This window comes from Rattus norvegicus, chromosome 5 (assembly GCF_036323735.1).
Source record: "Rattus norvegicus strain BN/NHsdMcwi chromosome 5, GRCr8, whole genome shotgun sequence".
Taxonomy (NCBI): domain Eukaryota; kingdom Metazoa; phylum Chordata; class Mammalia; order Rodentia; family Muridae; genus Rattus; species Rattus norvegicus.
Window position 1 is genome coordinate 80,992,985 of NC_086023.1, and position 26,505 is coordinate 81,019,489.

The 26,505-nt window shown below is 45.5% G+C and overlaps 2 protein-coding genes across 6 annotated transcripts; one reads left to right on the forward strand and one right to left on the reverse strand.

Annotated features, from left to right (window-relative positions):
* Positions 1 to 10: 10 nt before the first annotated feature.
* C5h9orf43 (similar to human chromosome 9 open reading frame 43) lies at positions 11 to 24,764 on the forward strand. 5 transcript variants are annotated; one of them, XM_008763798.3, is made up of 14 exons: positions 11 to 149; positions 7,376 to 7,528; positions 7,640 to 7,784; positions 15,034 to 15,088; positions 16,616 to 16,716; positions 18,248 to 18,308; positions 19,621 to 19,784; positions 20,426 to 20,573; positions 20,909 to 20,996; positions 21,249 to 21,292; positions 21,487 to 21,529; positions 22,732 to 22,871; positions 23,996 to 24,068; positions 24,294 to 24,764. In XM_008763798.3, exons 2-14 carry the CDS (start codon positions 7,378 to 7,380, stop codon positions 24,521 to 24,523), a joined length of 1,443 nt encoding a protein of 480 aa, XP_008762020.1. In that variant the 5' UTR covers positions 11 to 149; positions 7,376 to 7,377; the 3' UTR covers positions 24,524 to 24,764. The 5 variants fall into 5 exon arrangements, with proteins under 5 accessions (XP_008762020.1, NP_001019517.2, XP_008762019.1 ...); NM_001024346.2 differs by lacking the exon at positions 11 to 149 and adding an exon at positions 364 to 609 and having other exon boundaries at positions 20,909 to 20,966; XM_008763797.3 differs by lacking the exon at positions 11 to 149 and adding an exon at positions 476 to 609.
* On the reverse strand, positions 8,163 to 9,394 carry LOC100910017 (60S ribosomal protein L31-like). Its single transcript, XM_039111065.2, has one exon. The coding sequence runs from the start codon at positions 8,795 to 8,797 to the stop codon at positions 8,423 to 8,425; it is 375 nt and encodes a 124-aa protein (XP_038966993.1). The 5' UTR covers positions 8,798 to 9,394; the 3' UTR covers positions 8,163 to 8,422.
* Positions 24,765 to 26,505: the final 1,741 nt, after the last annotated feature.

Below are 26,505 nucleotides of genomic sequence, written 5' to 3' on the forward strand. Positions count from 1 at the left end.
ACGTTCCACTCCAGGCTTGTTTCTTACTACACATCGCTGGAGCTTTCGGACTAAACTAAGTTTGACTCTCTGAGGTTTCCGTCTATTCTCCCATCGTGCCGTGCGCCGCTGCTAGGCAACCGTGCGGCCTGGTGCTTAGTTTGGAAGGGGTAGGCGTAGACTGAGCCCGACAAGGCAGGACTGGGACCGACGAGTGGGCGGGGCCTCTAGAAGAAGTGGGCGGGGCCAAGACTTGGGAGTGCTTTCGCAATCTCAGTATTGTCCGCCCCCAGAGGCTCAGAACACAGCCCTTTGGAATCTGCTTTGATCCCGCGAAATCGCGGACTACGGACACTTGAGTGGCCCTCCCCATCCCTTTTTTTCCGGAACTCAGTGTAGCTTTTCATTCAATTCTACTACACCGAATTATGCATTAGAATTGTCCATCTTTAATTTCATTCCCTTCACAACTTTGTGATAATTGTATTAAGAATAACTTTTATCTAAAATTTCGTTTAAAAAAATGCTATTATTCGGACAGCAGTAACCTGGGCAATCTCAAAAGCTTGATGAGACTTCGCAGCTCAATTCGGACTGGTTCGGTAATGAAAGGGCGAAAAGCATTTGACTGTAAGAATAATGCATTGTATTCTCATTCAAAAACCCGTGTTAAAGTATTTTTTAATTCATTATGTGAGTCATCTTACATTTTTCTTATCAAAATCATCATCACTTGAGTTAACATTTACAATGTCGCTTTAAGTTGTATAATTTTCATATTAAGCACAGAAAAAAAAATACTCCTGAGAACTAATGCTTATTTCCTTCTTAATTTTTCTTTCTTTTTTTTTTTCTTGAAACATGTTCCAAGACTTTTTCCTATTTTTAATGGAGACGTTACAAAGAAACATTTTCCTATTTGGAGAAACAAAACAAAACGATCCAACAGTTTTAGGGTGATGATGCTAAGGGATTGTTCTGATGGAGAGAATTCTGCACTTAGAACAGGCCTGTCTTAAGGATGTCATAAGCCTTAGTTCCAGCCACCATTTAGCTAGAACTGGTGCTGTCAGGCATTTTGATCTAGGAGAAAAGCCAGAAATCTAACATTATAGGACCATTTCAGTTTTTAAGACATGGGCTAAAAGTGCCTGCCAAGATAAATTACTCCTAGGCCAGGTGCAGCCCAGGCCACTAGATCCCTATCTCTAATTTAAATTAGAAGCTGTTTAGAACCAAGTGTTTGTTTATTGCTATTCTCTATGTCCCAAACAGGTCCTCTCATATATTTGACAGTCAATAAGTATAAATAGAAGAAGAAAAGGACACTGTCCTTAAAAGTTAAAAAGGGGGGGTTGGGGATTTGGCTCAGAGGTAGAGCGCTTGCCTAGCAACCAAGGCCCTGGGTTCGGTCCCCAGCTCCGGAAAAAAAAAAAGTTAAAAAGGGGACAGGGTGAGATGGCTCAGTGAGCTGTGTAGTCTCTGGGTTCATTACAGGATGGCCTTCCTGTTAACCTCCTTGTGTGTACCATGGCACCCATGCCCACCAAATAAAGGGATAAAATATAATTATATATTAGGAGCAATAAGGTAGTCGTAGTGACTGCATAGCATCTTTAAAAGGGAGATTGATAATAGCTTAGTATAATTTCATTTACTTGTCTCTCTCTATGTATAGTGTGTGTACATAGATATGTGTGAGCATGAACATTCACATGGTGCTGATGTGGAGGTCAGAGGACAACTTTGGAAGTTGGTCTTTCTTTGCCTTCTACCTTAAAAGAGGATCTCTTTTTGGCTGTTTACAGAATCTTATTGCAGGCTAGCCCACAAGCTTCAGAGGATTCTCTGCTTTCTATTTTATAGTAGGAGCAATGAGATCACAGATGTCCGCTGTGCCTGGCTTTATGTGGGTTCTGGATATTTGAACTCAGGGCCTCATGCTTTGCCCTCCAAATGCTTTAGTTACTAAGGCATCTCCCTAGCCTGGTAATATTTACTGGGTACTTGTTACATGTCATATGTAGGGGTTGGTGATACGTCTACAGTTTTTTTCTTTTTTCTTTTTTTTTTTTTCTTTTTTTCGGAGCTGGGGACCGAACCCAGGGCCTTGTGCTTGCTAGGCAAGCGCTCTACCACTGAGCTAAATCCCCAACCCGCGTCTACAGTTTTTTAAATATATTTTTAAAGATTTATTTCATGTATGTGAGTACACTGTAGCTGTCTTCAGACACACCAGAAGAAAGCATTGGATCCCATTACAGATGGTTGTGAGCCACCATGTGGTTGCTGGTGACTGAACTCAGGACCTCTGGAAGAGCAGTCAGTGCTCTTAACCGCTGAGCCATCTCTCCAGCCTGCGTGTACAATTTTTACAAAATTAATCAAAACATTTTTGAGATCATAATATAATTACATCATTTCCCCTTCCTTTTCCTTCCTCCATACCCTTCTCATGTACCCCTCCCTTCTTTTTCAAATTCATTGCCTCTTTTCCTTTGTTGTTTCTCTCTCTCTCTCTCTCTCTCTCACACACACACACACACACACACACACACACACACACACACCGTTAAGTCAGAATAATGTTATTTGTATGTATGTCTTCAGGGCTGACCATTTGGTATTGGATGATCAGTTTGTATGACCCTTCTCCCTGGGCAAACTTTCTTCAGATCCCGGCATTCCTCAATCTCCTGTGGTTCTTTATCTAGGGTTGGCCTCCTCCGCTTTCCTTCCCTGTGAGCATGTCTGATGGTGCTGTCCTTGGTCAGCTCATGTTTAGGCAATTATGTTGGTGGGGCTACGCGGGCGTAGCTTCTGAAGTTTACAGCCTCACAGCAAAACCCGTGCTCCCCTGGCTCCTGTCACCTTATCATCTTCTAGTGTAGTCCCTGAGCCTGGGCTGTAGGAAATGTGTTGTCAATGTACCCGTCGGGACAGGGCTTTATAACCACAGTTTGATTGGCTGTTGTTCTCAGTAACAATCTCTGCCAAATGCAAAGAGAAGTTTCCTTCATGAGGGGTGAGGACCGCACTTCTGTGGGTAAAAGGACGAATACTTAGAGTGTAGTTGGGGATTGCGCTGGTTTAGTAAATGCATGGTTGTAGGTTCTCCTTTAAGATCCATGACTTCAGGGGCTGGGGATTTAGCTCAGTGGTAGAGCGCTTACCTAGGAAGCGCAAGGCCCTGGGTTCGGTCCCCAGCTCCGAAAAAAAGAACCAAAAAAAAAAAAAAAAAATCCATGACTTCACTATTCCGGATTAGATGACAAGACTTCAGTACCAGGCATGATTTCCCACGTGCTGAGCAGGGTCTTAAGATCTTTTAGAGTTGTTGGTTCCCACCAGGTATGCATGCCTCTGTTGCAACCTTAGAGTTATGGCACCATGCTGGTCATTGATGTGGTTTGTAGGCGTTATAGCTGGGTAGTACTGTTGGTTGCTTCCCTCCTTTGGAAGCCTGAGTAACACCTTCTGGTACTATGATAGGCAGTCCTCAGGGGAGGAGACTTTCATGTTAATCTGAACCTCTCGTCTGAAGTGTATTGTGTCTTAAGTAATAGGGACTTACTTCCCTCCTTTGGGGGTGACCAAGGGCAATAGTAATAGCCTATAATGTTTTGGGAGTCTCCTGGACAACCCTGACCAACAGCTTCTCATGATTGGTGTGTTTTTCTTAGACAGTCTGTGGCTCCTACAGGGAGCACTCTCAGCCCAGATGGCTGCGTATTATAGGTATTTTTAGGTAGATAGTAAAAGTATGATTCCTTGTGACTATTTTAGACATTCTGTTATTTTATCCTTCCTCCACCTGTATTTATTTTCCTTCCCTTCCTAATCAGAGCCCCACATTTCTCCCATTTTTCTCCTTCAGATCCCCGGTGTCCTGCTATTCCCCTCTCTTTTCATTTAATTGTTGATATGTGCATGTGTGCGTGCATGCATGTGTGTTAGTCTGTGTATTCCTACAATTAAATTTTTAAATTTTATTTTATGGGTATCACATAAAATTTATTTTATGTTTGGTCTGCATATATGTACCACACATACAGTGCCTGTGGAGGTCAGAAGAGGGTATCTAATCCTTCGGAACTGACATTACAGAAGGTTGTGAACCACCACGTGTGTGCTGGGAATCAAACCCAGGTTCCCTGCGAGAGCAGCCAGTTAGTTCTCTTAACTACTGAGCCATCTCTCCAGGCTCCCTACAATCTTATGTAGGACCCTATGAGGAAATAGGCTGAGGAGGGTGAGGTTACTTAAGGCCAACAGCCAGGAGATGAAAAGTTAATGGCCGTCTGAGCAAACCCACTCACAGGGCATGGGCATTTTGTGATGATTACAGTGTTTGAAAAGTGAGGAAAGTCTTCAAAGGCTTGACCAGCTAAATAGCCCTTCTGCGACTTCATTGCTTTTAAGTTTTTGTTGGTGGTTTCTTTTGGATATGGGGTCTCACTCTACAGCCTTGTCTGGCCTGAAACTTGCTATGTAAATTATACTGGCTCTGAGTTCATAGAGGTCTGCCTGCCTCTGCCACCTAGAATATTGGAATTAAAGTTCTGTGCCTGTCTCTACTGGTTGTAATTTAGTAAGACTTTTCAAAGATGGTAACATTTTGTATTGATAAATGAAGGGTAAAAGGATGCTGATATTATTTTTTATTTTTTCATTTTATATGTGCATGTATGTGTTTACAATGCACATGTGTGTGTGCAAGTACCTTTGACCATGCAAATACATATATTATTAATATTATATATTATATAAAATTAACACTGAGTGTCTTCCTTAATCCCTTCTCCACTGTCTGTATTTCATTTCTCTCTCCCTCCCTCCCTCCCTCTCCCTTCCTCCCTTCCTCTCTCTCTCTCTCCCTCCCTCTCTCTCTGTCTTTCTTTCATTCTTTCAACTTTAAACGCGTTAGACTTTTGCCTGCCTGTGGGTCTGTATGAAGGTGTCAGATTGCCTGTACTGGAGTTACAGACAGTTGTGAGCTGCCATGTGGGTGCTGGGAATTGAACTCCTCTGCTAGAGTAGCCAGTGCTCTTAATCGCTGAGTCAGCTCTTCAGCCCCTCCATCTTACTTCTTGAAGAAACTGGGTCTCTCACTAAACTTTGAGATTGCCGGTGTGGTTAGACTAGCTGACCAGCAAGCCCTGGGATCCCCCTCAGTCTATCCAGTGCTGAGGTTATAGGTTCAATGCCATGCCTGGCTTTTATGTGGGTTCAGCTGGGGAGCTGGGGTCAGGTCCTCATGCTTGCACTTGCACAGCCACTGAGCCAGCTCCCAGTCCTGTTGTTTTTCCCCATTTTTAATATCAATTCATATTTCTCTCTCTCTTCCTCCCACTCTTCTTCTCCTCCCTGTCCCTCCCTTTCTCTCCTTCTCTCTCTCTTCCCTACCTGTGTGTATGTGTGTATATGTGTGAGTGTGTGTATGTGTATGTGTGTGTGTGCGTGTATGTGTGTGTATGTGTGTGTATATGTATGTGTGTGTATATGTGTATATGTGTGTGTATGTGTGTGTATGAGTGTGTGTGTGTGTGTGTGTGTGTGTGTGTGTGTGTGTGTGTGTATAAACCAGAAGAACAGCTTGCAGGAGTCAGTTGCCTCCTTCAACCGTGTGCATTGGTTATATTATCAGGTTTGCTGGCAAATGCTTTTACTCACCGAACCATTTCCCTGGCTCTGCTTTTGTGGGTTTTTTGTTTGTTTGTTTGTTTTGTTTGTTTTGTGTGTGTGTTTGTTTTGTTTTGTTTTGTTTGAGACAAAGATCCCACACTATAGCTCATAACACATTATGTAGCCTAGGCTGACATCAAACTCCTATTAATCATCTTACCTCAGTCTCCTTGGCCACTGGGATTGTATGAGCATTTGGCTCTGACAGTTAGTTTAAATTATTGGATCAAAAATGATTTTTTTTTTTAGATGACAGGGTCTCACCATGTAGCTCTGGTTGTCTTGGAACTAACTATGTAGACCAGGCTGGCCCTTGAACTCACAGAGATCCAATTCCTTTTGCCCTCTAAATCCTAGGATGAAGGTGTTGCATGTAGTTTTACAAATCACTATACTACCTCTACCCAAGAGCTGCTGTGCTCTGGCCCCTCTTGGCTCCCTTCCATTCCACCTGGCTTATTTCCAGGATCAGCTACTGCCAGCTCTCCTTTTCTACTCACCTTATGCTCCTCCAGCCCAACCCCCCAGACCCTTGCTCCGGGAGGGGTCTCATTGCCAGCCCCACCCAAGACCCTTGAATCCTTGGATAAAGGACACACACTCTGTCACTTTACAGCTTCCCTATCATGGCACAATTGCTGAACACAGATATCTCCTAACTGGAAAGGCATGCTCAGACCAATTTATAATCTCCATCTCTCCTTCTGACCTAAACTTAGGGGCTTGTTCCAATTAAATCAAATATCCTTGTTTAAATTAAATTAAACATCTTTGGCCACCTGCCTGTAGCAGAAACCGCAGGCCTTAGCTGCCCAGAGATCTTAAATGTTTGCTGTTTGCCTCTCATTCCAAAGCATGACAGAGAAAGCCCCTCTCTCTTTCCCTGCATCACCTTTTTCTCATTGGAACTGGAAACCCAGCTGTACATTCCATCCAGCAATTGGCCCCTGGCCTTCTTTATTGACAAGTCAAGAACCAACTGGGGAACCAGACCTTAGCGACAGAACCTCTCCCCCTTACATTAAGGTGTGCCTCACCCCCCCCACCCCCCCCACCCATTGAGCATCAAGCATGTTTGTTTGTTTGTTTCAAGACAGGGTTTCTCTATACAGCCTAACTGTCTGAACTCGCTCTGTAGATTGGTCTAACCTTAAGATCCACCAGCCTCTGCCACCCAAGTGCTGGGATTAAAGGTGTGTGCCACCATCTGGCTAGTTTTGGTTTCTCTGTGTAGCCCTGGCTGTCCTGGAACTGTCTCTATAAACAAGGCTGGCCTCCAACTCAGAGGTCTTCCTGCCCCTCTGTCTGCTCAGGCACGGGACTAAAGGTGTGCACTACGCAAGCTTTCAGATGTCTGTAAAGTCTTTGCTGTAGTTACTGAAACAGACTTGTCATCTTCTAGATGACACTGAGGCTGAATGGGTCCGTCTCATGTCACTCGACTGTACGTGGCCATGTAGAAGGGATTTTGCAGACAGTCTCCTAGACTTGCCATTTGAGCTCATGGTACCTTCATATTTGCTTTTCAGCTCTTTGTTTTCTTTTTGTGTGACCACCATTTACTTAAATGGATTCGATAGAGAGTCTATGGCTTTATTTTAAGTTGAAGTCTGGATGGCGTGACAGTCTAATGTGTAAAAGTAACAACCCCTTAGTGTCTGCCTGCTAATTCTCTGCTACAAGGTTGAACTTTGTCTTAACCTTTTTATAGCTATGAGAGTGGTGGACGAGTCCCAATGGGATGAAGCCGTCTGTACCTTAGCAGGTTGTCAGCATCCACAATGTTGGGCATCTCTCCGACGGATTGAGAGGGGCCATCCTAGGATCCTAGACACATCCAGCAAATCTCCCTGGGAATCTGAAGGTGAGTTAGCTAACCTCTGTCTCCTCCTCCACAAAGTCCTTACACTCTTTCTGTTTGGTTTCTTTTCTCCAAGCAGTAGCTTACATGTTTTGCTCTGACTTCCTTTCTCAGATAAACTCCCGACACTCACTGTTGTAAATATCATGGATACCTGCTTGTGGGCCAAGAAGAGGGTGGTTCAGCGTCAAGCATCAGAATTTACCTTCCCTAAGGAACGTTCTTTATTGTTGAAACCAGCCTCCAAATGTCATGGAAGGTAAATTATCACGGAGTCTTTCCTTAGCACACTGTGTTTCCAGATCCCACGTGTGCATTTCTCTTATCCACAGAGATGCCTCTGAGAAGGCTACACTGAGAAGAAAACACCAAGGCCTGGGGATGTAGCTCAGCACGCACGAGGCTTTAGGTTTGATCTCTAGTAGTATTAAAAACAAAACAGCCAAGTAAGCAGTGAATGGGGAGAGGAACCCAAAGGGAACTGCCAACTTGTGTTCCAGGGGCACGGGGGTTTGGAGCTTCGTTGGTTTGCCATTGTGAAGTACTGTTGCTGGGTGATATAGCTAATGAAACTCATTGTCCCAGAGTTCTGAAGGCTCAAAGTCTGAAATCGGGAGTCAGAGAGTTATTTCTTTCTGGGCCCCTCTCCTAAGAGATGGCATCATGTCCCTCAGTCTTCTTGTGGCCCTTGCTCTTGCTGTGTCTTAACCCTAATTTCCTTTTATAAACATATTAGTGTTATTGGATAAGGACCCACCCACAGGACCTCATCTAACCTTAGTTATGTCTTTAAAGATTTTGTCTCCAAATATAGTCACAATCTGAAGTACTGGGCAAATGAATTTTTTTTTTTTTTTTTGGGGAGGCAATTCTGTAACTTTATTTGACATTCAGCAGTTAGTTCTCATCCACATTGACTGTCTGTAGATTTTTGAATGTGGTAACAGGCACGTAAGTTACCAGTGTGTAGAGCTTGTTTGGTGAATCCTCATCCTCATTACGCTTTCTGGACAAATGTACTCGGATGCAGTACGGAACATTCCTTATTCCTTTGGCCCAGACGGCTTTATTGAGCCTGGTGTCTATGCGCACATCTGGAGTTCCCATCTCCTTCATGGCAAATTTCCGAATTTCTTTGAGTGCCCGAGGAGCACGCTTCTTGAAGCCCACTCCATGGATGCGTTTGTGAATGTTGATGGTGTATTCTCGGGTCACCACCTCGTTGATGGCAGAACGGCCCTTCTTCTCGCCACCCTTCTTTGCGGGAGCCATTCTGCCGGGCCCAAGTTGGAAAGGAAGGGCGCGAGGGATTGTGGGATGGAAAGTCGCGTAGCCGTACCGCAAATGAATTTTTTAAGTGTCAGGACACAAGTTAGCTACTACAAGGGCAACCTTGTCAGCCTTTGAAGGTCACCAGAGAGCAGTATCCACATGCCTGTCTGCCTGCCTGCCTGCCCCTAGCTCTCTTTTCTTGACAAAGTCTCTTTATAGTCCCCACTGACCTGGAACTCACTAAGAAGATTAAGCTGGTCCTGAACTCACAGATCTACCTGTCTTTGCCTCCTAAGTGCTGGAGTTAAAGGCATGCACCACCAGGCCTGGATCATGCTGTCCTTCCTTTCTTCCTTCCTTCCTTCCTTCCTTCCTTCCTTCCTTCCTTCCTTCCTTCCTTCCGTCCTCCCTCCCTCCTTCCCTCCCTCCCTCCCTTCCTTCCTTCCTTCCTTTCTTTTTTTTGGGGGGGTTTGATCTCTAGTAGTATTAAAAACAAAACAGCCGGGGCTGGGGATTTAGCTCAGTGGTAGAGCACTTACCTAGGAAGCGCAAGGCCCTGGGTTCAGTCCCCAGCTCCGAAAAAAAAGAACCAAAAAAACAAACAAACAAAAAAACCAGCCAACTGGAACCTATCCAAAGTAGTGAATGGGAAGAGGAACCCAAAAGAAAACTGCCAACTCGTGTTCCAGGGGCACGGAACACTAAGCTCCTGGGGGTTTTTTTGGTTTAATCTCTTGCAGAGTCCAGGAGTCTAGGGACCCAGTTTTGCTGACTCATGAAATTGCAGTGCAAGCATCTGTGGAAACCTCAGCCCTGAAAATTCAAAGACCTTGCTACCTGAAGTCCAAGCACTAGTGGCCACCTTTTAAGTGGTTTCTTCTCTCTAGTCCATGAAGGCAATCTGGTAGTTTTTCTTAGGCTTAAGGTAGACTAGGACTACTCTCTGATTCGATAGGACCTGAGCCCTGGGAAAACATCCTCCACATTCAGCCAGGACCTACACAGGGCCCCGCATCTGCACATAGGCACAGAACACACTTCTGCTCCTGTCGGGTCCCATGTGCCAGCACTGCAGAGAGCCCCCTCACCAGTCAGCTCCGGCTGCATCTGGTTTCCTTCTGTGCTCTTGCCATCTGCCTCAGCCTTTGTCCTAGACTATTCCCACATGACTTTGTGTGGGCTTCTGCTCTTCATTCTCTCCTCCAACACTTACTTTCTGACCAGCAGAGGAAGCTTCTGGGAATACACTCTGCCCTTCTCCTCACTCAATCATTCCTTCTTATTTGCTCACTCTGGAGTTGTAGCCTACTGAAGGGACTCCAGCCAGCTTGCAGATTTGGCTCTGGCAGCCTTGCCCCTCTCCCCCATTCCCTCTGCATTGCTAAAAAAAAAAATCCATGAGATTACATTCCTACAGTTAGTCAGCAAGATCTGCCCCCTTATTTGGCCACTGGCTCCTCCTGAGGCTGACTACCGAGGCACAGCTATCAGAGCACTGGGGCTCAGCAAGCAGAAGCCCCCTTCCGCTCACCTGAGCAAGCTCAGTTAAAGGCCTCATCCTGGCACGGTGCTCCCCTCTTACCTTTATACATAGCCATTTTCTTGGGTGCCACTGGAGTGAGAACTTTTGTTTCTTTAAAAGCACAGAGACATTATACGAATGTGTTTTCATTTTAATCCCAGGTGTGGGATATGGGGCTGCTTCAGATTGTCCACAGCAGCCGACTATGATTTGCCTTGTCCCCTAGCAGGGATGTGATTTTGCCAGCTGCAGATATTTTGTTTTGCAAGTGTGTGATGTTTGGAATTCTGGGCTCTTTTCAGAGGATCTATAAATGCTAGATCCCTGACAGAGGTGGCTGGCTGGCTGGTTGGCTGGTTGGCTGGTTGCTGGTTGGCTGGCTGGTTGCTGGTTGGCTGGTTGCTGGTTGGTTGGCTGGTTTCTGGTTGGCTGGTTGGCTGGCGGTTGCTGGTTGCTGGTTGGCTGGTTGGCTGGTTGCTGGTTGGCTGGTTGGCTGACTGGTTGGCTGGCTGGTTGGTTGGTTGCTGGTTGGCTGGCTGGTTGGCTGGTTGGCTGGCTGGTTGGCTGGCTGGCTGGCTGGCTGGTTGGCTGGCTGGTTGGCTGGTTGGCTGGCTGGTTGGCTGGTTGGCTGGCTGGTTGGCTGGCTGGTTGGCTGGTTGGCTGGTTTCTGGTTGGCTGGTTGGCTGGTTGGCTGGTTGCTGGTTGGCTGGCTGGTTGCTGGTTGGCTGGTTGCTGGTTGGTTGGCTGGTTTCTGGTTGGCTGGTTGGCTGGCGGTTGCTGGTTGCTGGTTGGCTGGCTGGTTGCTGGTTGGCTGGCTGGTTGCTGGTTGGCTGGTTGCTGGTTGGTTGGCTGGTTTCTGGTTGGCTGGTTGGCTGGTTGGTTGGCTGGTTTCTGGTTGGCTGGTTGGCTGACTGGTTGGCTGGCTGGTTGGCTGGTTGCTGGTTGGCTGGCTGGTTGGCTGGCTGGTTGGCTGGTTGCTGGTTGGCTGGCTGGTTGGCTGGTTGGCTGGCTGGTTGGCTGGCTGGTTGGCTGGTTGGCTGTTGGCTGGTTGCTGGTTGGCTGGTTGGCTGGCTGGTTGCTGGTTGGTTGGCTGGTTTCTGGTTGGCTGGTTGGCTGGTTGGCTGGCTGGTTGCTGGTTGGCTGGTTGGCTGGCTGGTTGGCTGGTTGGCTGGCTGGTTGCTGGTTGGCTGGTTGCTGGTTGGCTGGCTGGTTGCTGGTGGCTGGTTGCTGGTTGCTGGTTGGCTGGTTGCTGGTTGGCTGGTTGGCTGGCTGACATTTGTTGTAGTTTGTCAAGTAGCCGTGTGCAAAGAGATGGGAAGAAGAAATTAGATATCCTGATGGCAAAGATCAAACTGACCTGAAACGCAACACCCTGATTGGCAGGAAACGGTCTGATGATCCCGTTGCCCCTCTAGCCTATTTTCTCTTCTACCTAGTTTTAGGATGTTGGAAGGGAAGGAGAAGAGGAGTGAAAAAGGGTGGAAGAAAAGGAACCCACAAAATAGCCAAAAGCCTGGAGACATGCCAATGTCTCCTCTCTATCCAGGGGCAGACCTGTGTCCCCCGGAACAAATACTCCTCCCCACTCCCTTGTTCCCTTCCCCCTCTCCCTTGTCCTCTATCACTTCTTCATCTCTTATTACCTGCTCTTGTCCCTCTGGTGCAAATAAATCTCCTTTGTGCTGACAACTTGGTCTTGGGGTCCTCAGTCGATACCAATCCTTTCACCTATGTATTACTCTAGAGGACCGCTTTACTCACAGTCCTTTCTCTCTGATTTCAACTTTTTCTCAGAACCAGACTGGCTTTTCTGATGGTGCCTTACTGTCTCCAACATTTTGCCCAGGCAGTCCTCCCACCCTCTGTTCTGCCTCATTATGTCCTGGAGTGGCTTATACTGCCATGGACGTCCTGCGTTCTTGATGGGTGTTGTCTTGCGTGTCTGCCTTCCTTGTTCGTAGGTTCCAGCCATATTGTCCTTTCTGTCTGCCATGTACTCTGCAATACCCACCCTGCAGCTCAGGCACCTACAGTTCGCTCCCTAGACTGGGGCTTTGCAATCCAGCATGACTTTGGATCGGAGAGTTGTTACTAGGGTCTGGCCTGTGTGTCAGTGGATGTTGAGTTTCGTTCTTGTCTGTATCCACTGCATGCCAGCACTCTCTCCCCTGCAGCCATGACAACCTAAGACACACCCATGCATTGCCCAGTGTCCCTTGAGGGCAGAGTTGCCCATCTGAGAAATTGACTTAGATTCTCCCTCAGCTAGTTTGAATTTAAGATTTGCTTTTTCACAGAGGTGAGCATCCTATTTAAAGTTTCCCAGATATACCTTTGCCATCTTTTAATTTGGCCTTTTTTTTTTTTGGCCTTTTATTGATTTGTTTGCTTTGCTGCCACAAAACATAGCTCTCACTTCAAAGAAAATGGAAGTGTGTGGCACAGACTTTTAGTGCCAGCATTCAGGAGGCAGAGACAGGTGGAGCTCTGGAAGCTTGAAGCCAGCCTAGTTTACAAAAAAAGTTCCAGGATATCCAGAGCTATGGAGAGAGTCTGTGTCTCAAACAACAACTACAGCATGAAGGTATGTAAGGATTTTTCCTGTGTAACAGAGCTCTGGCTCTGCTGGACTTGATTTGTAGAACAGGCTGGCCCTGAACTCACAGAGATCTGCCTGCCTCTACCTTCTGAGTGCTGGGATTAAAGGCATATGCCACTGTGCCTTGGTGTGATGACATTCTTACTTAGCTTTTGGGTGGGTGAAAACTAATGATGTGTTAACACATCTCAAAAGCTCACACCTGATGGTTCCAAGCATGTTAAGTCAGACACAGGGCTAGACAGCAAATGGTTATAAAGGGAATGAAAGATAGCCCGGGATAATTTGGCGGTGGACCTGTAGCATCCTCACTCTCCATAATCATAAAATCAGCCATCCAACCTTATAGACTCCTTCATGTCACTTCAGCTTTGGGAGTGGGGACATCAGTTCACAGTCTCGTTTCACTAAAATGTCAGTGCCGAGGAATGGAAAGATGGCTTCATGGTTAAGAGCATCAGAGGGCCCAGGACAGAGCCCTTCCAGTGTCTCCAACAGTGTAAGGCACAGAGTGGAAGCTCAGGTTCCTGTTGAATGACTGAATATGTCCTCCTCCACGCGCAATGCTGAGTTTCACCCCTTCCCTTTCTCCTGAGTGCTGATTCTGCTGAAGTCATCCAGCAGTGGTGGCTCCTGCCCTGCTTGTGGATATGTCCCACACTACATCCTATTTGTTCACCTGGAATTTATACCCCTTTGAAAGCAGGAGGCCTGGCATCCTTTGTTTAGTCATGTATGCAGTTCACAGATAGAGTTGCAGTGATGGGGGTCCAGGCTGGGTGCTGGGATCCCACAGGATTTTGTTTATCGCATGGGAATAAGATGGTGTCTGTGCCCAAAAGCTTTCATCCTGGCTGGGGAGGCAAAACCAGTAGGCAGTATCCTATGAGGGCTGACCCAGAGCTGTGGAAGCACAGGAAATGCTTCCTGCCTATGGCACCCCATCTGCACAGTGAGCCTCAGACTCCAGCCTGAACTTAGAACAGCATGAGGAAGAGGAGGCTTGCATGCGGGAAGTTGGCAGAAGGAAAACTCTAAACTATAGGAGTAACAATGCAGGGCCTGCTGAGGAGAGGACATTCTTCAGGAACATTGAGCAGGAATGCTGTGAGCACAGACCAAGCTGAGCAATAGAAATAAGAGTGGAAATTGAGATCTTCATCACAGGACACTTCATAAACCAGGATGTGTGGAATCTTCCTTTTTAACATACCTCCATGTTACTCTTTCAGTCATAAATTAAGTTGTCTTAAAAAATAAGAAGCAAATGATAGAAAAACATAAGAGGGTGTCTTTTCTCTTTGTGTGTGTGAGTGTGTGTGTGTGAATGTGTGTGTGAGAGTGTGTGTGTGAGTGTGTGTGTGAATGTGTGTGTATGTGAGTGTGTGTGAGTGTGTGTGATGTGTGTAGGGTGTGTGTGTGTGAGTGTGTGTATGTGTGAGTGTGTGTATGTGTGAGTGTGCGTGAGTGTGAGTGTGTGTATATGTATGTGTGAGTGTGTATGTGTGAGTGTGAGTGTGTGTATGTATATGAGTGTGTGTGTGAGTGTGAGTGTGAGTGTGTGTATGTGTATGTGTGAGTGTATGTGATGTGTGTAGGGTGTGTATGTAAGTGTGTGTATGTGAGAGTGTGTGTGTATGTGTGTGTGTATGTATGTGAGTCTGTGTGTATGTATGTGAGTGTGAGTGTGAGTGTGTGTGTGTGTGTACACATCTGGGCATGACCTGCACATGTGGAAGTTAGTGAACAGCTTTTGGGAATGGGTTCTAGGTTTCCAGTGTGGGTGTCCAGGATCAAGGTTAGGCTGCCAGGCTTGCACAGCAAGTGCTTTGCCCTGAGCCATCTTGCTGGCCCTTAGTACACTGTTAATTAGGGCACTGTGTCTAGTTCTGTAGAGCTACAAAGAGCAGGTATGGCTATGGATTGAGTTGGAGGAGATACTTATAAAGTGCGATGTATGACGTGCATGTAGGGCATCTGTGTTTATATGACAGCATTAAATCTGGGGCCTTCATAGTAAGTGAATGGGTTCTCTTCAGAGCATGAACTTGGTTGTTCCATTGGCAAAGGGGAAACCCTTTGTCTCGTTTTATGATTGGAACTCATATTTTCCAGGTCTTGGAAGTCTTTACGTGACAAAGATGCGACTAGCCATTCTAGACCTCCCAAAGTAAGTCACAGTTTAAAAGTTGCTTCCTCTACGTTTTCTCTTCGTTTGTGGGGATATTTTGCCTTTGATATTATTGCTTCTTAAAAATTTTTATTTTCCTCTGTATGGTTGTTTTGTCTGCGTGTGTGTGTGTATACCATGCGTGTATACCATGTGTGTACCTAGTGCCCTCCAAGGCCAGAAGAGGGTCTTGGATCCCCTGGAGCTGGAGTTATAAATGGTTGTGAGCTAGGAACCAGACCTGGGTCTTCTCCTCACATGACAGATGTGGTGTAAATGGGGAGGCCTGAAAGAGCTGTCTAGTATTGGGTTTTCTAGCTCTAAAACCTGTGATCCATGGTCAGACAGAGATTTATATACATATATGATAATGTCATAATGAAATTCATTATTTTATATAACTAAAAAAATAGTAAAAAGTTAGGTTTTACAGTCAAAAGCAGCATAGAGTAATCTTCGCCTTCACCATAGGGGAAGTATTCTGATACTTTCTATCCTGTTTTCTCCCTTCATTTCTTTTTCTTCCTTCTTGGTTTGTTTGTTTGTTTTGGTTTTTTTTGTTGTTGTTGTTTTTTAGTTTGTTTTTTTTTTTTGAGACAGGGTCTCACTATGTATCCCTGGCTGGCTTGGAACTTACTATGTAGATCAGGCTGCCCTAGAACCCACAGAGATCTGTCTTTCTGCCTTCCCAAGTCAGTTCTGACCAACAGGAAACTTTTTTTCTTGATAACTTTGAAAAAAGTCTTAAATGAAATATGGGCTAGATGATCTACAGGATTTCCTTGAACCCTAGTGCTGTGTGATCAGTCTGAAGGGTGGGAGAAATTAACACTCTAACTCCTCTGGGTATCTTTAATTATAGATAAGGTGAAACTACAGGAAGAGACCTTGGTTACTAGTACCCAGTGTATCTCTGCTTCCAGACTTCAGTCCACAACCCCTGTAGGGGAGCTAAGGTTTTGCAGTAGACTGGTAGAAGGGGTAGCACCCTGTCCTCATGGGAGATGCATTCTACACTAATGTCATGGAGAAGCCAGGAAGGTTATTGTTAAAAGTTCTTCCCTTTGAGAATTACGTGTGTTGGTATCTGATACAGGAGAGTGGGATACTCTGAAGATCATTTTGGGGATTAGAAATGTCTCTTTTTTTTTCCTATTCAATTTTTAAAAATCTACGTATTTTATTTTACATGTACGAGTGTTTTGCCTGCTTGTATGTGTGCTGTGTCTTTGCCCGATGCCTGTAGAGGTCAGAAGAGGGTGTCAGATTCCCTGTAACTGGAGTTATGAATGGTTATGTATTACCATGTAACTGCTAGGAACCAAACCCAGATTCTCTGCAAGAGCAACAAGTGCTCGTAACCACTGAGCCGTCTCTCCAGCCCCACAAATCTTTTTTTTTTTTAAATCATTTTCTGAATCACCAGTTTGTTTTGGTGAACATAACAAGGCAGTGTTTGGCCCGGAGCTTAGTTTCAGCAGGAGGTGGGGCCTCAGATCGCCTGTTTCATTGCTCATCTGTTTCTAGCTTTCAGTATTGAATCTGAATGAAGCAAAACTTCCTTTCTCTGGAGATGACAGAAACATGGTTGTGACCTGGGTTCCAGAAGAAATGGCGAAGAAAACGATGTGAGTATCTTGTCTAGAACTTAGAGGCCTCAGTGCCCATGCTCCTTAAATTCCCTGAGTTTTCTGTGTACTCCCTCCCCTTGGTGATCTCCCTTTTAGCTATCTCATTGTGAGCAGCAGCTGGCCAAACACAGGGCATGATCGAGGCTCACTGCGCTGCAGTCCTGTTGTGGTGTCCTGTGAGAGACATGCTGTGGGAATTCTCTACTTCAGAATCTATATGGAAGTCAATAGCGCAGAGACAGGGTGGTCCAGGTTACCTACTACATTTGTTTGCTTTATATCTATGTGCATGCATGCGTGTCATAGCACAGGTGTAGTGGTCAGAAGACAATTTGTTCAAGTTGGTTCTCCTTCTACCCTGTGGGATGGAGTCCAGAGACCAAATTCAGGTGGTTGGGCATGGCTTTCCACTTTCTTTTTTTTTTACATTTATTTACTAAGGGGCAGGGGTATGCCAAGGAACCTGCAAGGAAGTCAGAGGATGACCTATAAAAGGAAGTCAGAGGAGAACTTGCAGCAGTTGGCACTCACCTTTCTTTTCACCATGTGGGTTCCAGGGACCAAACTCAGCATCAGACTTGGTGACAGACACCTTTACCTGCTAAGCTCTCTTGCTGTCCTTCCTCCCAAAGCTAAATTTGTTTATAAGGTTTAAGAAATAAGTGTTGGACCCATACTTACCACTTAGCAAGCAAGAACACTTCCCACCAATCCCACTGACCTGCGTTTGACCCCTGGAACACACGAGGTAGACTGAGAGAAGTGACTGAGACAGTTGTTCTCTGATCCCCACATTGCACGGTGGCACGTGTGGCCTCAAGTCCCCTCAATAAATACATGTAAGAAAAAAAAAGACTTTCACTTAGAAACAAACACTTTTTTTAAAAATTTTGTTTTGTTTCCCATCAAAAACTGAGGAAAAGAGCCTAGTACAGTATATAAAGTTCTGATCTCTACCCTGAGACCTAGGGCATCGATACAGAATGAACAGTGTATCAGACTTGTGTGTAAGCAGAGGGGAGGCCCAGAGGCTTGCTAGTATTGACTACTATAGGAAAGGTGTTGACTTTTCTTTAACAATCACTGACGTTCCAATTCTCATTAAGTGACTAAATTAAAACCGTAATAACCAAACAGACTCCTCATTTTTAGCAACCTTGAGATTTTTTTTTTTTTTTTCGGAGCTGGGGACTGAACCCAGGGCCTTGCGCTTCCTAGGCAAGTGCTCTATCACTGAGCTAAATCCCCAACCCTCTCAACCTTGAGATTTTTTTCCATTTTCTGTTTGTACCCAAATAGCCCCTCCTTACACATGCATTTCTGTGTGTTCATTACGTTGTCACCAACATGAGCCATAGAAGTTTGTTTGTTTTTCATGTAAAAGAAGGTGGGCCAGGGCTAGACTGGTGGATATATGAGAGAAGAAAACTTGTAGCTGCCTGCCATCTCCAGGCTTCCCACTCACAGATATCCTTAGTGTCTCTGTTTAAAATACCTGGGAATGAGTTCTGGTTTTTCTTGTTTCCAGACAAGAAAAGGCTGGTGTTCCCAGCAGGTCTGTGAAGAAGAGGAGAAAGAAATGGGGAGAGGTGAGTGCCGCGCTTCATCCCTTCTGAAGTGATTCTGTAGGGTTGACGGTTTTCCCATCCCTAACTCACCCTCTTATGAGAATGGACAAAGTCCTTTACCCAAGGGTAAAAGAAACCTTGTCTTTAAGAACAGCCACTGACGTCCTCAGAACCCTTCCCTACCTACTCTCTGTGGGAAGGGAAGGGATGCTCTGAAGAGAGGACAGGAAACACTGACCATCCAGGGAAGACTTCTGTCTGCTGAAAGCTAATCCCCATATGATGGGGCAGTATTCCAATGGACCAGGGGTTAGTAAATCTTGGTTCCCAACCCAAACCTGCCTTTCTGGTAAAAGTGACTTGTGTCTTGCAAGTAGTGTCTGCTCCATTCCTGCTATATCCAATTCCCACTTCAGTGTTTGGTGTGGCATCTGATTACATGGTTATGGTTGGCTTGCTCGGTGGATAAATGAGCGGTCTCTCCGCAAATTGATCTTGGCTTGATGTCGATGGAATAGGATGTCAGATGCCCAGCAAGAGAGAAGGTGGGTGTTCTGCATGTAAGACAGGAAGTAGGAAAAATTGAAGGAGGCCTGTGTGTTATTTGTTGTTGTGGCTGTCGACAAAATTCCTGAGAGAGAAACTTCACAGGAAAAGAGATTTCTGTCAGCTCACATGGCTGCTTGGCCTCGAGTGCCTGGCACAGTGTTGGGATGGTAGGAGCTTGTGGCAGAGGATGCTCAGGTCTTGATAGATTGGCTGCAGAGAAGGCAGCTCAGAAAGCAGCTAGGGAGAGCTGTGGTCACCAGGACCATGTGTCCTGATGCCTACTGCTGCCAGCCAGGCTCCACTCCCCCGACTGCTTCCCAGTTATAATCATATTCTGGCTCCATTAAAGGACAGTCCACTCCTACATCAGGGGCCTCGGAGCCCTTACAGGCACATCCAGAGGGTGCTTCACTGATCTCTTTAACGTTTTTATTTATTGTGGCTGTTATTGTCATTGGCATCAGCATTGTGTGTGTGTGTGTGTGTGTGTGTGTGTGTGTGTGTGTGTGTGTGTGTGTGAACACATGTGTGCCATGGTATGGTTATAGACATCCAACTCTTGGGAGTCGATTCTCTTCTTCTATCATGGGCTCCAGTTTGTGCAGTGGGGCTTTTCACCACTGAGTCTTGCTGCCCACTGCCCTCAGTGTTTTTAGTTCAATCAAATTGACCCTGTCTGGAATCAAGGAGCTTCATTTGTCAGGGGTTGGGGGGAGATATTGGCGGGAAGAGACAGGCCAGGTGAGGATGATTCCGAGAGTCCTTTGCATTGTTTCTGTTCCAGACAAGCAAGCCGTCTCTGTATTACCGTGGAAGGCGGTACTTGAGGAGCCCAGCAGTGCTTGTACCTCCTCCCTCCCCAGTACACTTCTTGGAGCAATTACATTCTGAAGCCATACCACTATGGGCTCAAGTCGACATGCTTCCGCAGGATCTATTGAAGGAATGGTGAGCATTGTAGAGCCATGTGGAGAGAGCCGGAACCCTGCTTTTCATTGAAACTGAGTAAAGGCAAAACCGTGTGCTCTGAGGAGAACAGGGAGCCAGCTCCGACCCTGCTTGTCTGTGTCTACTGGCAGGCAGGGTGACAGTCACCACTGCCACTGTCATCCAGTGCTGACTTACTGGGCTTGGGCAGCGCTTACCATGTGTGCTTTCACTTGAAAATCTTCTGTTTTGTTTTATTTTAGTTATGTTTTTCCATCTGGGAGGCAGAATGGTGTGTGTGGTTTGGAGTGTGACACCTTCGAATTGTATAGTGAAGCTTAGCTGGCCTGGATATCTGTAACTTACTTAGCTCATTTCTGCTCAGCTCCCTTGTTTGCACACTGAAGAGGGTGACGACATCTGCCCTTGGGTGCCAGAAGGAGTTAGTGGCACAAAGCACAGGAGCCCGGTATACAGCAGGCCTTTAAGAGACTCATCTATGGTCATGCCAGTCATGTGGGAAATGGGTTACTGGGGAGCCCACACAAGCCTTTCTAGAGCCAAGGCAGAAATGTCTTCAGATGTCAGCCCTTTTCGCCTTTCTCTTTGGCCCCACTCTCCGGGAAGAGAGGCTGCTGACTGGGTGTCTTTGTCCCCTTTAGCATCTTGTCACATGAGAAATCCACAGCTTGCCCTGAGGTGAAAATGGAGCTGTCTAAGATGAAAAAGTCTCTTCCCCTGGAAAAGAGCCGGCCTGACAGTGCCGTCTCATCTAAGATGTATCTGACTATCCAGCGCCTCACCCTGCAAGTAAGAGCGACATACCTCGGAGGAGGCCTGCGGCAAGATCAAGCCCATCTGTCTTTAAGGCAGAATTGGTTTTCCGTTTACACTTTGTTCTGTCCTGCTTCTCTGGACCCAAGAGGGCTGGATTGCATGGAAATGGAAGTCAGTACAGGGAGATGGGCTAGGGGAGGGATGCCTCTGGTTCTTCTGGACTCTGTTTCTAACATCTATTCCTGTGTCCGTGGACATTGGTACAATCCTGCTGCCAAACGTGTTTATAGACTAGGTAGATATGTGTGTTTGGGGCAAAGAAAGACCCACAGAATGGCCTTTTGTCAATGACCCCCCACCCCTGGCAGAGACCATCACTGCGGTATCCTGATTGCCTGAAGAAGCTGCGCCACAACCTGAAGCGAGGTGAGGGCCCTGCTGGGCATGGATCCTCAGGTACCATCTTCCCTTCATCACTGCACAGTTCTCTAGTGTCATGTAGTCCCTGTTTAGTTCTGTTTCCTGCCACAGTCACACAGAAGTGTGTGAAGAACTCAGGAGACTCCAGTTTCAGAGCAGCTGCTTGCTTGGTCCTGGCCAGGGAGTGAGAGTCACTGTAGTGGGGCCAGTCACTGTAGGTAGCCATGCAGAAGGTGTGGGCTGTCGGGGGAGGGGGAGGGAAACTAAGCCAACTTCTCTGGTTACCAGATTCCTGGAAGCAGCAGGAGGAGAAAACCTCTACTAAGAAACAGGTAGAGCCATGAGGGAAGCCTGTGGGGTGGGGTTGTGGCGTGGGCTGGGAAGGGATACCTAAGAGGAGGCTTCTCCCTGGCTGCTGGCTGTGAATATGACATTGTGCAGACAGTCATCTAGAGTTCTTTCTTTCTGAAAAAGTTTTCTTTACTTCCCAAAGTCCTAATTCAGTTCCTTCTCATGTTGGTTTCAGGAGGCTAAAAAGAAAGCCAAGCGAGATGTTGAGGAACAGTATGGTATGTATATGTTGACATTTATAACCCTCCCTTTGCTTAGTCAAGTAGAGTCCTGGAATGTGGCAAATACAATGTCCCAAATAGGGTGGTACTCTAGGGTCAGCTAGAATTCCAACAGTGGGATGCGAAGTGCCAATAATAAGAAGATTGAACTAGCTTTGTGTTACTAAGTCACATAAGTCCATCAGTGCCAAGCACCAGCCTTGGCTTGGAGAGGGGTTCTGAGGAAGGGGGTGTTTGAGATCTGCAAAAGAAATGGCTCGAAGTCAAATTATGGGTACAAGCTGACAGCCTCTGTTCTGCTCAAGACAGCTTTCTCTGGAAATCTCCAGATAGCTCATCCAAATAGCTCAGTTCTCACAGACCAAAGCCTAGTCTTTTATTTATATATCAATTCAACCCTTCACCCCAGGTTCCATTTTGATTATCTCACTAATCAGAAATTCTTGACCTTAGTTCTTTGACTCCTAGGAGAAGACAGCAAGCACATTTTTCTTAACATTGCAAATGAATTCAGAGATCTGCCTGCCTTTGTAAGCATAGACAAAGCTAACTGGGTGGGATCCATCTGTGAGATCACTGTTCCCACCATACATGGGCCTTAAATTAGCTCTGCCCCAGGCTGACCTTGAACTCTGGAATCTGCCCACTTTTGTAAGCACAAACTTATAATAAACTTAGCTGGGTGGGATCTTACCCTGCGATCACAACTCCCTAAATCTTTTCCTCTCCTTTCTTAATATATTTCTGGCAAATTGGCTCCTAATGGAGGTCCAGAAGCTCCTCATATAATTCATATTGTATCCTTATATTTTGCATAGTTGAGAAATCTGATTATATATTTTTTAAACTCATGTTTTTGGAGTTCTTTCCCACAGCCTTAAGGACTTTCCTGAAAGTCACAGTATTTACCATTTTTGTTTAGGACATAGACACACCCTAACTTCCTGGACTTGTGCTGTCTCTGATCATCATGGAGTCATTAACCTTGGCAGGAGAATATTCCCTGATAACCATGTCAAGGAGAATATTTTCTGATAACCTTGGCAGGGAGAATATTTCCTGAAGGAGGTGTGTGTGTGTGTGTGTGTGTGTGTGTGTGTGTGTGTGTGCGCGCGCGTGCACGTTTTTTACAAACAAGCCTCACACCCAGCAACTTTCAACACTCATGATGGCCCATGCCCCTGCTGGTTCTGTTCCAGGGGAAGAAACCATGTCGAGCGATTCCTTCCATGACCCTTCCTTCCATGACCATGTAGGACTCAGAATATCACGACGTGAAATTGAACGAAAGCTGTTGAAAGGGGAGGTGGGAATGGAGAAAACATCCCTAGAGAGACGTGTGAGTATACACCAAGGTCTCTGCTGGGGCCCAGTTTCACCCATCTCTTACTGTGTAGCAAACTACCCTGAAGTACAAGCATAGATGATCTGTTTAGTTTTTTTCTTGAGCCAGGATCTTGTTATGTAGCCCAGGCTAGCCTAGAACTTGCTAAGTAGCCTAGGATGACTAGGCTTCATGCCACCATGCCTAGTACATGATGTGTTGTTTCTTTTAATAAGTCTGTAAGTTGACTGGACAGTCATTCTTCTCCTACTTGAGGTCATTTAGTGCTACTGGGAGGGGTTATTAGCATCGTTGCCTGTTTTCTCTTCTATGATTTCTCTCTAAGTGATTTATTGATGCTTAATGACAAACTAGTCATTTTCTGTCTTTTAAAAACACATTTTATTTTATGTATAAGTACATTGCTAGAGATAGAGGGGGAGAGAGAGGAGAGAGAGAGAGACAGAGAAACAGAGAGACAGACAGAGACAGACAGGAAAGGAGAGAAAAAGACAAAGGGAATGTGTATTGTGGATGTGCAGTGCTGACAGGAACCACAAGACAGCATCAGATCACCCAGACTTTGAGTTGGAATTGTGGATAGATGTTTGCTTCCTGATGTGGTTGCTGGGAACTAAACTCCACAACAGCAACAATTTCTCTTAACTGCTGAGCCGTCCCCTCTAGCCTGATTTAGTTTTCTTTCTTTAACTTTTAGTCATTTTTTTCTAGTTGCTCCTTAAGTGATTGAGTTAGAGTTAAAACAATGTTACTTCTTACACCATTTATTGGTTGAAGAAGTCACCATTTCACTCAAATTCCTTGGCATAAAAATAGACCACATATGTCTCTCGATGAGAGCAGTGGCTGCTCTGGCATCCATCTCTGGAGGCAGGGTTCCCTTAGTTGACTTCTGGAAATGGGGAGAAGTGGAAATGGGGTAAAGTGGGCCCTGGCTTCATCTGGTTGGTCTGGAAAACAGAGCATGTGTGAGATGGGGCTGCTTTCTGTTCCAGGAAGTGAATCTTTATCCTGTCTTAGATGTTAATTTCTCCCCAAGATAAGTGTGTTTTAGAAAACTCTTTTAATTTGATAAACTCTAGATTCATATTTCCTCTGCTTACCCCAATAAATTTCAGGTTTCCGTAGAAGAGCCAATGGCATATGAGTTCGGCAGCTACTACACTGCCAGCTACTACACCAGTCCTGAGAGTAAGTGGAGCAGTCTTAGTAAGTGCCTGAGGGTGGGAGAACTGGCCCTGTGCTAGTTGGTGTGACTGCCTTTTCAGGGATGGGGTCTTGTTTGCAGGTGTGAGCTCAGCTCTTAACCTTTGGAGAGGTCCTAAAGAGACCCTAGTCTTCCCTGAAATGCCACTTGTTACATACAGTCATTTGGGAGAAATCTGCCACACAATTGATGGTTGGGTCTTCTTTTAGGTGCTCTACTATATGAAACAATTTACCAGGACCTTAATGACGGGGAGGAGACTGAGTTGGAAGTCGAGGCTTTCAGCAAAGACAATAACCCCAAGAGCCTTTCTGCAGTTATGGACAATATCAGCTGGAACCCCGAGCTCAAACTGCTGAGGATTCTTCAGGCCACCGAGGAGGAAAATGAGGAAGGCCATCTTTCTAGGGCACAGAGTGAGGCGTCTCTAGAAGCTTAGGCTCAAGCCATCACTTGGGGGCAGCCTTAGCCAGAAGAGTTCTTGGTATTCTGAGGACAACAACCTTGGACACGGGGAAGAAAAGAGAGAATATTGTTCTTTGGATCCTCCAGAAGGACCAGGCCCTAGACACCCTGTATTCTTCATTTATGTTTTACTTCCAAATTGAGTGGGGATAAAGGTCTAATTCCATGGAATAGAGGCAGCTTTTCCACGATTAAACACAACCCCTTCTAGCAAAGACTCTTTCTCTGTTTCCAGGAAGAGAGGAGGTAGCACTTGATTATGTCTGGGTTTTTTTTTTTTTTTTTGGGTCTACTTTATCTCTTGTCAGAAGTGTTTGCAGTGCTGGGAAGTTGGGTTCAGTTTATGGGAAGGTCCATAATATCCTTAAATGCTCCACAGTCCCTGGAGAAGGTTCCCTTTGACAACGGGGCCTGCACTGGTATAGAGTGATAATCACTGTGTAGTATTCCCACCAAAAAGTACATTATTTGAAGAAAAGTTTATCGTATCCACAAACAATTCAATATTATCTCTAAAAGAAAAGCACCAAAAATCTAAAAGTTATTTCATTCTACAGAATCAATACTGATTGCTTGATTTCAAATATGCAAGCATCTTTAAAGTTCCATGTGTCACTAAGTTGTTTTGTCCCTGAGGTAACACAACCCAATGATAGTTATATTAGAATCCAAACAAGGCCCATAAGTTGCACTTGCTCAGTATGCTCTGTTCTCTTTTAATCTGTACATCTCACCCCCTCTTCTTCTTTTCCTAGAATTCATACCAACTCTGAAGACCTTAGCTTTCCAGTTTTTAAGAAATCTAGTCTGCAGGGAAATGCCAACGTCCACAAAGACCCAGAATCCCAGAGTCTCAGGAGCTTTCTAACTTGGTTTTAGGTGGATTTCCCCCCATCATGTTTTAGTTTTTAAACAAAACTTTTAGCAGGGTAGTGGCACATGTCTTTAATCCTAGCATTCAGGAGGCAGAGGCACATGGATCTCTGAGTCTGAGGTCAGCCTGGTCTACAGAATGAGTTCCAGGACAGCCAGAACTACACAGAGAAACCCTGTCTCAAAAAAACAAAAAACAAACAAACAAACAAAAAAAACCCCCAAAAAACAAAAAACAAACAAAAAAACCCAACAACAACAATAAAAACAAAACAAAACAAACAAAAAAAACCCCAAAAAACAAAAAAACAAAAACAAAAAAACTAAACCAAACCAAAACCAAAAACCCCAGAAATCTTTTAACTGGTTAAAAATTCAAAGTTGCATAAAAAGTAAAGGGAATATAATATAATAAATTGTCAGCGTCTGTGCAGCCATGATACCGAGATCCAAGCTAAGGCCTGTGAGGTTTAAGAAAAAACACATACTCGAGTTATTTGTGTTATGTGAATGCCAAAGCTTTTACTGTGGTTCACTGAATATATACCCCAAGTTCACTGAGTGGAGAAATCCAGGAAGCATAGTGGAAAAACAGACTTATGCGCTCAGGAACAAAGAAAGAGGAACAAAAACCAGAAACCGATTTAACAGCTTTATTGCCCAGGTGTACCACCCTGGGCAAACAGAAAGGTCAGAGCATTCCTTTGTTAGGAACAAAAGACTTCCATGTGCATCAGCAAGGCTCAGCAGGGATCAAACACTGATGGGGCCCAGGAGGGTCTGACAAGTCCCCCTTTTATATTTTTTTATTAAGTAGCGCCTATCTTAGGACACTTTGGAGTGCCAACCACTTGTCCATCTCTGGGAATCTCTGCCAGTTTCAGAGCCCCTGTCTCAGGTGGGTATTGGTGTCGGCGCCTGTGCGGCCAGTGTGTGAATATTGGGCGTAGGTCTGCAGGATTGAAAGAAAACACGTACACGGGTCACCCGTTTTCAGCGAGTGCCACTAACGCTTTACTGAGATCTCCTTATATACCAGAGGCAAAAGCCATGGAAAACAACAAGGCAGGTGAAAATCCCCAA